The sequence below is a fragment of the Glycine max genome, chromosome 20 (assembly GCF_000004515.6).
Source record: "Glycine max cultivar Williams 82 chromosome 20, Glycine_max_v4.0, whole genome shotgun sequence".
Classification (NCBI taxonomy): Eukaryota; Viridiplantae; Streptophyta; class Magnoliopsida; order Fabales; family Fabaceae; genus Glycine; species Glycine max.
In genome coordinates, this window is record NC_038256.2 from 44,846,193 (window position 1) to 44,857,730 (window position 11,538).

Sequence of the window (11,538 nt, forward strand, 5' to 3'; positions counted from 1 at the left end):
CCCCCCTTTTCTCTATGCAGCTTACTAATATCATCAATTGCAAGGGATTACATATTTATGTTTTAACTAATTTATTGTGTAACAATTTTAAAAAATATCTTTAATATATTTTTTTTAATTAGTAAGTTATTGATTCGAGTAAAATTAGACTCAATTTTTTTAAAAAAATCTCATATTTGAGTTATTAATGAAAAAAAAATGATTGAAAAAGAAAATCTCACTAAAAGTATTAATTAAATTCTTCAATAAAAATTAATTATCAATAAAATCAATCTTTACATCAATAATATAATTATATATATATATCCTTTAACATTCTCTATTGTTAATTAAAATTTATTAAAAACTAAAAAATATATAAGACTCATTAAATAAAAAGTGAGATAAAAAAATTTATGAAATGTATATTTCAATTACTAGTGAAAAGTGAATTATAAATAGTGTGTTGCAATCATTTCTCACAATTTTACAAGGTATAGCAAAGGAATAAGATGGAATGTTTTTTTGGTGTGTTGGTAAAAACTAACTTTTGAAAGCTTATAAGCTAAGTTGCAAGATTATGAACTAGCTAGTTGATTGAATTAAAAATATTTGATGAAATTAACTAATTAATTAATTAATAAATGTGGAATTACAAAAAAAAAAGAAGGCATATTTAGTTTTTTATATTTGCTAAAATTAACTAGTAACTAGCTTGATAAATTTAAATTATAATTATAAGGGAATGACAAATATTTAATGGTTTTATATTATAAGGGCTGGTATAGCTGCAAGGAACGGTGTGGTGATGATTGTGCTAGTGTGGGAACAGAAAATGTGGAAGATAGGACGTGGCATAATCAAGAATAACATATAACGGGCAAACTGGTTTCTAGATTAAAAAAAAGTAAGAAAAAAAACTTACTAAAATAAGCTTATGCACTAAACAAACTTAATTGGTGAAATCAATTTATAAGCTAATTAAACCAACAAATAAGCTACTAGAGTGGCTAGATGAATTTGTAGTGAGGTCTAAAAAAAAAAAGATAAATTCAACCATATTAAATTCAGCCATATTCTTTAGGATTAGAAAATTGTTCCATCCAATTTTTTAATTTCATTTTGCTTATGTGTATCATTATTGTTATTGTTGTCGTTATCAACAATGGTAATGATGATGATACAACAGTGATAATAATAAAAATGATAATAATAACAACAATAAATAATGATTGTAATAGGAAAAAAATCAAATGACATAAAATATATCTTATCATTTATAATTGGATTTTAAAAAAATAAAGACTAATAATTGAGAGTAATTCTAAAGACTTAATCTTAGAATTTGTGGATCATTTCTTTCTCTTCTCTCTATAGATAGAAAGATCAAATTACATTGCAATAGGTTATATAACTACAACAAAATACAAAAATAATATCTAAAGAGTAGCGTCAATCCTAACTCTTAGAATATGAGTCTAGGTCTAATTCAATCTCAAATGTTAACTTATAGGATGAATGTTATCATCCACTTATATATTCTATTTTGGTACTTGATATTGTAAAATTTGAATTTTTTTCAATACACCCGTTACATCCAACACTTTCAGGCTTGGTACATGAATAACATGATGGGTGTCTCTTTGAATGGATATAGGATAAGCTCTCATATCATCTTATAATGTGGATTTGAGTCTAACTCAACCTCAAATGTTAGCTCATACGTGAGAATTGTCACTCACTTATATATTCTATCTTGACATTATCTCTAATCAACATAACACTTGAATTTTTTTTCAATAATGCAAAGTTGATGCAAACATTTTGTTTTTATATAAAATCATTTCAAAAACTTAATGTCAACCAAAATTGACACTAATTACCATCATAGTTGCATTGGCAAAAATCAATATTTGACATAATAACATCACTTGACATTTAATACAATTAAGTGATTTAACAGTTTAAAATTAAATTTTTTAAATTGTATGTTAACATTGATTTGGTCAAAGATAACACATAATTAATATATTTGTTTCCAACACTACATCAACTTAGTCAATATAAAATGTAAACAAATGATACATTTTAAACCATTTTCTTCATTTTTTTCCTCTTAATTTCTTCCTTCTCCCTCATCCCCCTTCCCTCACTTGTTTCGCCGGTTTGTGCATTTTCTTGTTTAACCTCCATATCTTTTGTTTGTGTCATCCTCTTTCTTATTTACATCTGGGTTAGCCATACATTCAGTACTAATGTCACCAATTTCAAGATCCTTATCAATACCATGTTCATAATATATGTGATTGGCCATACATAAACTTCAAAGTATTTTGAATTAATTTTTTCCATACTTCAAATTTTTGTTTTTCAGTAAATATTTGTTTAACTATAACTGTGTTGTTGTTTTTTTACGCAAATAATTGAGTTCTTCTTTACTATCCATTTTGAATATATTACTCTATTAACTTGAAGTGTATGTTTCAAATGTATATAAAAAAAGTGAAAATAAAAATAATTATACACGAACGATATCAATGTTTTCTATATTTAAAGTAAAATATAATGTACTCGTAGAATATTGGCATGTTGGTTTCACCTAATTGCATAATAGGAGAAAAAAAAAAAAAAAGTGAAAGGCATGCATGGGCATGTATATGTTTGTTGGTAAAAAATACAAAAATCGGTTGACTCGTGAGTCTCATTCCTTCTAATCTGCACCAAACCCAACACCAAAACGACACTTAGCTTGGGCCCCTCCTTTTTTCCTTTCTTCTCTCCATTAATCCATTTCCATGCCATGCATCCAACTCTCCAAACACCATCTCTCTCTCTCTCTCTCTCTCTCTCTCTCTATATATATATATATATATATATATATATACACACCCACCAAAACCAACTCTCCTTCTGTCTTGTTCGTTTCACTTTTCACTCACACAATTCTTCAAACACCTTGCACCAAAAAAAAAAAAAACAACTTCTTCCAGTGCATGGAACTCCGGCGACACCGGTGGCGGGGCTAGTAGTAATGGCTTCCACAGTCGCTTCCGCAATGGCTTCCACCTCCGCCGCCGAGCCCGACCCCGACTCGGCGGCGAGGAAGCGCTACGAGGGCCTTCTCACAGTGCGCACGCGCGCCATCAAAGGCAAAGGCGCGTGGTACTGGGCCCACCTCGAGCCCATGTTGCTGAACAACGCCGTCAAGCTCAAATGCTCCCTCTGTGACTCTCTCTTCTCCGCTTCCAACCCTTCTCGAACGGCTTCCGAGCATCTCAAGCGTGGCGCCTGCCCCAATTTCAACCACTCTTCATTACCTTCACCTTCCCCCATTTCCACCGTGCTTTCCCATTCCAACAACGGTAGAAAGAGAACCTCAAGCTCTCCGAACCAGGACCACTCTGTTCAGCATTTGGTGTTCTCTGGTGGAAAAGATGATTTGTGTGCCCTCGCTGTTTTTGAGGACAGTGTGAAGAAGCTCAAGAGTCCTAGGAACTTGTCGCATGTTTCTCCTCCTGAGTTGACAAAGGACCAGGTTAACTCCGCTGTTGAATTGCTGGCAGATTGGTTCTACGAGTCTTGTGGCTCTGTGCCTCTCTCTGCTCTTGAACACCCAAAGTTTCAATCTTTTCTCACCCAACTGGGTTTGCCGGTGACTCTGTTGAGACGAGAGATATATGGGTCTAGGCTCGATGATAGGTTCGGAGTGGCCAAGGCTGAGTCCGAAGCTAGAATGAGAGATGCCATGTTTTTTCAAGTAGGGTGTGATGGTTGGAAGGGAGAGGATGGTGTGGTGAAGTTTATAGTGAATCTTCCTAATGGAACTAGTGTGTTCCACAAGGTAGTGTTTGGTGGTGGAGTGGTGTCTGCTAAGTATGCTGAGGAGATTTTGGGGGAGGTGGTGAGTGGTGTTTGTGGGAGTGATGTGCAGAGGTGTGTGGGGATGGTTGCAGACAGGTTTAAGAGGAAGGCGTTGAGGAACTTGGAGGTTCAGAACCATTGGATGGTGAATGTTGCTTGTCAGGTTCAGGGGTTCATGGGTTTGATCAAGGATTTTAGCATCGGGGTACCACTTTTCAGGGTTGTCATTGAGAATTGTCTCAAGGTTGCTAATTTCATCAACACTGAGTCTCAGGTTAGGAGTAGTTTCCTCAGGTACAGGATGCAGGAGCTGGAGTGTGCTGCGCTGGTTCGAGTTCCCTCGCCAAAGTGTCATGTGTTGAAGGACTTTACATCGGTATTTCCAATGCTGGAGGACATCCTGAGCTGTGCTGCAGTGATCCAAATGGTGGTGTTGGAGGACACGTTTAAGGTGGTGTGTATGGAGGATCCACTGGCCAGAGAGGTTGCTGGAATTGTTCAGAGTGAGGGGTTTTGGAATGAACTGGAGGCTGTTTATTCGCTGGTGAAGCTAATCAGAGGAGTGGTTCAGGACATTGAGGCGGAGAGGCCGTTGATTGGTCGTTGTTTGCCGCTTTGGGAGGAGATTAGAACCAAGGTGAAGGAGTGGTGTGTTAAGTACAGTGTTGTGGAAGAACCTGTGGTGGAAATATTTGAAAAACGGTTCAGGAAGAATTATCACCCTGCATGGTCTGCTGCATTCATACTTGATCCACTTTACTTGGTTAAGGAGGCCAGTGGAAAGTACCTTCCTCCGTTCAATTGCTTGACTCGTGAACAAGAGAAAGATGTAGATAAGTTATTGACAAGGCTGGCTTCCCGAGAAGAAGCTCATGTTGTGTTGATGGAGCTCATGAAGTGGAGATCAGAAGGGCTTGACCCTCTATATGCACAGGCTGTGCAGATGAAACAACGAGACCCGGTTACCGGGAAGATGAAGGTTGCTAATCCACTCAGCAGTAGACTTGTTTGGGAAACTTGCCTCAGCGAGTTTAAATCCCTCGGAAAGCTTGCAGTGAGGCTCATTTTTTTGCATGCAACTTCATTTGGATCTAAGAGTAATTGTTCTTTCATCAAGAAGATTTCTGCAAATAAACATTCGAGAGTTTCCTTGGAAAGAGCTCAGAAAATGATATATATCGCAGCTCATGCCAAGCTTGAAAGACGAGACTTTTCCAATGAGGAAGAGAAAGAAGCAGAACTACTTGCCATGGAAGGTAGTGATGATGGCATGCTGGCTGAGGTCTTTGCTGATGCACCCCTAATGTAATGTGCCTCTTTTCAACTCCTATAGAATTCTGTAATTTTAGGATTTATCAGATTTTTTTCCATAGCTGTTCTATTATTCCCTTATTCCAAGTGAAAAATATTTTGTGACTTGTGATTGAAACAAAAAAAGGATATTGGAAGAGACCTGACTGTTATGTTATCTTTGATTCAAATGAATCGTCCACATTTTCCCCATCTTTTATTTGGATTGCTTAGGTTTGTAAAGGAGGAGCAATTGCTCATTAATTAGCATAACAATACTTCAGGAAGAGGGCTAGAAGAATGGCATAAAGCCTTTCTTGAATAATTTGTAATGAGAATTGTTTTGAGGCATGTTCTAAAATTAATTATAAATTTATGATAACTATAAAGGCTAAGCTTCATTAGATCCTGCAAATGAGCCTGTATAAAATTGGTCACAGTGAACTAAATCCAAGTTCAGTCTCCACCTCGTCTGTGAAAATCAACGTACTAATTGCCAGAAATGTTCACTACTAAGACATGAATTAGCCCTATTCCACAACTTGTTCTTTTGTTTCACTTCGTTTAGATCAAATGCTAGACTAGCTGTTGAATTACTGACCCACAGTCTAAGCATCTTTCAGGATTAACTATTATCGTTAATTTTTTGTGGCTCTGTTGAAACTGATATGATGTTGATACCAAGCACTAGAGCAAGATATTTAGAAATTTAAAGCAAACTGAATTGATGGTCAGTATAAAAAAACATAACGACATTAGGAAATATTGTGGCTGGAGCAATTTCCTCTTTTTGCGTTAAAAGACCATTTTTTCTGTGGAGGAAGCTATTAACTTAATGTCCTCACTTGAAAGTGGAAAAAGCATCCTACAATAGTTATTGCCTTTTGCACATGCATCTAATTGATGCTTAGTGTCTTGATATGACATAACACCCTGCATAGTCTAGATTCTGCTTGTCATGATCAATTGTTTGAGTAGAACAAATATCTTACAGTTTGACAAACTGACTTTTATCACATCCAACGACCATAGTTTTCAAGTTTTTTTTCCTTATTCAGTTGACCAAAAGATCTAATTGCTCGATACAGGAGTTTGAGGTACACATAGGTTCTTTAGCGAAAGAGTTTTCTTCGTGTTTGTCAAGTTCTGAACTACTTCAACAATGACGCACTAGCTAGTTGGACTTGCCTCAAAAGTTTTGCTTAACAAAGAAGGGCACATATGAGCAATTATTCATATTTTGTTCAAAGAGAATTCTCATGTTCTTACCATCAGATGAAACATTTCACATTCAGTAAATCAGTTGCCTTTGAAAGTCATGAGGTTTAACATCATTTCATGAGTCAACAGATATTACGAACAGGAACCAGTGTGAGCCAGTAACTAAGCATAAGCCCACTTTCAAGAATTCTCAAATTCCAACTTCCAAGTGCAAGAATTTCTGAACAATATTAGTTATTCCTTAGTCTCTCTTTTTCTGAGAAGACTGTTGATACATGTGATTGCTTCCCTATTGTGAAGTGGAAACTTGTCGCAGGCCAGTTTTTGACCTCACCGTCTAAAGTTGATTCAAGTATAGGATTCTTCTGTTTCCAACATTGCGCAACATTCTCACACTACCATCCCCATCTAATTTCTTTTGAAGTATTGAAGAGAAAAACATATATCAATAGGAATAATCCTAGTAATGTTCCATCAACGAAAGATTATATGATTCTGTTATCTCAATTTGAAAGATAAAAAGGGAACACTGGTTAATCAATAATTTTTCTATCAAAATGCTCTGAAAGACCAAATCAATCAAGAAAACTGTTGAAATTCATAATATTTACGTGTATGTTTGGTTTTCAGGTAAAAAAATACTTGAGGCAAAAGTAATTTTGATAAAAGATCAAGACTCTTACATTTGCTTTAATTTGTTGGATTTACATTGGAATGTGCACACAGTATTTTTAACTTCAATATGTGCGCACGTTGTTATGGAAACACATCTAGCTCACAGAATATATGATTTACACATGTCAGTATATGTTCAGGTTAGATAAAATTTTCATCATGTAGAAGGAAACTACAAAATGACACAAAGGCAGCAGGCCCCCAAAAATGAAATGTTACTTTTTTGCTGCAGAGATGGAATTGCTTGAAGCAGTAGGGTGGTTGGCAAACCGGACTTGGTCATGACGTGGGTCAACCTCGGAAGAACATGAGAAAGAATCTTTGTTGCCGCATAGGCACTTCTTATAGATAAATCCGGCATATCTACTGGAGTGTTTGTTTCTGACAAATGGTAAGGTCCACCATGGAGGAAGTGGCTGTCCATGTCACTGCTTTGGTTGTCATGGTCAAAGAAAAGTGAGGTATGAGTGGCCATCCTTTACATCAATCCACTCCTATGTTTCTGTGTGTGTTTTTATTATTGTTTTGGCTTAAGCTAATGTCCCACAACCCCCCCCCCCCCCCCCCCCCCTCCCCTGGTTTTCAAACCCATTAATTTTTGTGATAATATATGCTTTTCTAACGGGGGCCTGATGTTAACTGTTTTATCTTAACGTTGAAAATTGTAGGTTTGCGGAATGAACCGTTTTGGCTTACCATGATTGCTAAAAAGTCTAGGGGAAAGTTGAAACAAGGAAGGAGTGTTAGGGAAAGAAAAACAAAGGGAAAGCAAGGAGGCCTGTCGGCATAAGGTGGTGCATAATAGGGCTCAGGGGGATGTTATTGCCATATGCTACATAAATAATAAAAGCATTTTTTGCATGAATGTACTTCAGGGGATTATACTTATTTTTAACCATGAACAGTAGGCTGGTAGTTCTAGACTTGTGGTGATTATGACATCTCATAATATTATTCTTTACTCTTCGTGTTATAGTCATATCATATATCATACGTACATGACTCCCTTTTTGATGTCATACTTTTGCAAACTTGAGAAATTGATGTAACCGTATTCTGACACATGACACATACTATTAATGCATGCATTCTCCACTCTACTTGCCAAAAATTAAATGAATTCTTTACCATATTGCGGATGAAAATGGAACTATGCTGACCTGTCCATGCGTACATTCAGGACTTTCAGAGAAATATCCTGTGCATGCAACCCCATAAAATAAAGAAATTAGATGTTTTCTGATAGTACCACGGCAATTTAATGTATTTATCTCCCAACGTTTCAGAGATTATAAAAAAAGGCATGTGCATGTTAGAATTTATCCTCACACATGAATGAAAGTTGGGAATTATGGAAGTTACTGTGCCTCCTTAAAATCACTGGCAAATATTCCATAAGCTGACTGAACTCAACTAGTAGAGCAGAATACTGTATTGCTGATTTGATAATTGATTTAACATTGTAATCAATTTGGTGTAGAGACGGTGGATCATGTCGGCAAAGGCAAGCAATTCTGACTGCCTACCAACTCAAGGTATATTATTATTATTTAAATTTTCCTCTTATTTTGGTGAGTTCTTAATTTTCCTTTGCTTGGTTGCTATAATTTCATTTTTCATTCCAGACTGGTTCTTGTATTAGAGAGCAGAATGTGATGATTGGTAGAGGAACATGGGCATCTTTTTGCAAGAGTCTTCATACTTTCATGTTCCCTCATGATTAATCTTCTTTTTCAATGCCTCTTTTTCTTCCTCCTACTTAACACAATCCTTCTTGTTTCAAATTTGGGTATGGTGCTAGGTGGGCCATACTTTTATTTATATAGAGAACCAAAGTTCAAATCTTGCACAAGGTAATTGTTGGAGGACTTCCTAGTCGCGGCAGTGCTTGAGGGGTTTAGTCAAACTTGTAGGAATACCTTGGCAAAAAAATATATATTGAAGAATAGGAGATCCATGTATGATGCATGTATGTATTGTATAATTTCAGTGGTATGTTCTAGTATTTTGCCACCTAAAAGTATTCCATTTTTTTTCGTTATTGCTCTTCATTAACAAAGGTAAAAGGAGCTTTTCCCTTTATCATGTTTCTGGTGATCATGAAAAAGTTAAATAACTACGGGAACCGTTTGAATCACGCACGCTGTTCTAGAGATGCAAATTATGGGGGTTTTAGACAGAATGATATTTCCTACCTGTATTTATAATAATAGAATGTAATAACAATAAAACATTATCTAATAGAATGTAATAACAATAAAACTATCTTATTAAGTGTCATCGGTTACATGAATCACATGTGTTATTTGGTATGATTAAAAATCAAAGTTTCAAAAATATTATTAAGCATTAAGTCTTTGATGATGATTTTTTCCAATGTCTTTTTGGCCTCTCTTCTCCTTTTTCCATAACTAAAATTCATACAATTTACTCTTTTAACTAATATTTTTTATGACTTTGTTTATACATGTCAAAACTATTTTAACAACTGTTATTTTGTCCTCAACGAGTGCTACATCAATATTTTCTCATATATAATCTTCTTGTATTTTATCATTTTTTGTATGATCACACATTCATCTTATAACGTAAAACAACTAATAAGTCAGCAAATTTTGGACCTATAGTAGTATTTTGGTAGATTTGAAATTAAAAAGTGTTATGATGACAGTAAATGCATGCCAAGTCCAAATTCATCTCCTCTAATATCAACCAGCCCTAGGATCCCTTCCCTTTTCAAACAAGATGCTTAAAACAATGAAACTCCCAACCCATGTTCATCTTTGTTTATATTTGTGCTACAATAGGCTAAAAGCGATTAGAGAGAGATGTGAATGAGGTGTAATTTGGATCTAACAGTTGCTAATAATTTGGATATTTTATATACTCCACCGAGCTACCAATTGATTGGAGTGCTTCCTATTATTTTTTCAAGCTTTAGTGCTTGTTTAGTTACTTAAAGCCATCTGGATTTTCCCACCTCAACAATATTTTTCCCTTTATATTTTGTGCATGGGAAACCAAATTTTGGCACTAGTGCGGTGAGAAAACAAGCAAACAAACAGACACCGTTCGCAAAGCTCTTCTCTGATAATTTTGTTTCAAGAAGGAAAAAAAAATCCCAACAATGATACTGCAAATATAGTGTTCAAATGCTTAATTATTTAGACATGACATGTTCTGCTTTTAAATAAGCCGACAAGGGAGTTACCTTTATTTTATTATTTTGTTCGTAACTACTTCAGCTAATTTGGAGGTATAGTAGGTTGAGTTTATTTTAAGGAAAGTTGTTTTTCTTTTTATATAATTATTTTATTGGTATAGAATACCTAATAATTTTGTCGATAATCGATCTTTGTCAGAAAAATTGACTGTTCACCTTTAGTGTTATTCTTTTTTTTTTTTTTTATTCATGAGGCTCGAACTTAACATCTTACTTAAAAAAATTAAGTTCAGTACTATTCAAATTACCGACTTATTGATATATTTTTGGTTTGGAATGGAAAGTTTCAACTAAACATATTTTCCATTTAATGTGATGAGGAAATTGTTATATTAACTTTTTATTTGAAAAAGTAACATGTCTTTCAAAATTATTGGAGATTTTAAAAAAAAATCTAAAAAATATTTTTAATGAAATTATTTTGCTAATTTCCCAGTTTTTTTTACTGAAAATTTGGACATTGGGTCACTAGAGTGAAGCATCCCTTTGTCATTTGGGATAGATTAAATGGTCAATTTAATTTAATATCTGAATTTGTGACCTGCTATTTTAGTCCTCGAAACAAAGCAAAATTGATTTTTTTTTAAGGTTTCATTTAAGTTCTTAAAATTAATATATTTTGTTTGCTTTGCTCTTTAAATTAATGTTGTTTTTAGTATTATTTAAGCCTCCCAACTAGAGACCAAAATGAGAAGAAAAAAAATCAGATTCATTATGTCTGACGTTTGTGTTTGCCAAATACTTCAGTCTTCAAAGGGAAAGAAATGTCACAATTCTGAGGTTCATACTGAATTTGAATCGAGGACATCTCAATTGTATGGCTTTTATTTTTTGTCTAACGTATCTGGTTTCAAAGAAATCAATTTCATATTAATGACATGATATCATACTAAGGTTTAGAGGTGAGGTCTCTATTTTCAATTAAATTTATAGCTGGCATACATACTTTGACCAGGTCCAGTTAGTATCACTCAAAACAAACAATTATAATTAACTCAGGTTAATAATTCATCTTCTCCCAGTCCTCCTTTTTTATCAGCGTTTTAAGCAAAACTAACGGGTGATTGATCAAAGTGACACTAGGCTCAGATTCCTTAAGCATAATGATCGGAAGTTTGAATTCTGATTGGTGCATCTGAAAAAATTCTTGTTAGAATGGGGCAACTTATCTATGAGAGTTTGTAGATTTTCTGGAGGAGATTAAAAATTCTCAGTGACTGAGAATACTCCTCAGTAATCATATCGGCCAAAAATAAAATCTGCCTTAAAGCAAATAATCCAACAGGATA

The 11,538-nt window shown here is 34.6% G+C and overlaps 1 protein-coding gene across 5 annotated transcripts; it reads left to right on the top strand.

Moving 5' to 3' along the window:
* The first annotated feature begins 2,585 nt into the window (after positions 1-2,585).
* LOC100790244 (uncharacterized) lies at positions 2,586-9,046 on the top strand. Of its 5 annotated transcripts, none has more exons than XM_041013410.1 (5): positions 2,587-5,145; positions 7,259-7,487; positions 7,695-7,817; positions 8,507-8,561; positions 8,652-9,046. In XM_041013410.1, the coding sequence occupies exons 1-2, from the start codon at positions 2,780-2,782 to the stop codon at positions 7,272-7,274; spliced, it is 2,382 nt and encodes a 793-aa protein (XP_040869344.1). In that variant the 5' UTR covers positions 2,587-2,779; the 3' UTR covers positions 7,275-7,487; positions 7,695-7,817; positions 8,507-8,561; positions 8,652-9,046. The 5 variants fall into 5 exon arrangements, with proteins under 5 accessions (XP_040869341.1, XP_040869342.1, XP_040869344.1 ...); XM_041013411.1 differs by having other exon boundaries at positions 8,828-9,046; XM_041013409.1 differs by having other exon boundaries at positions 7,695-8,561; positions 8,828-9,046.
* The last annotated feature ends 2,492 nt before the right edge of the window (positions 9,047-11,538 follow it).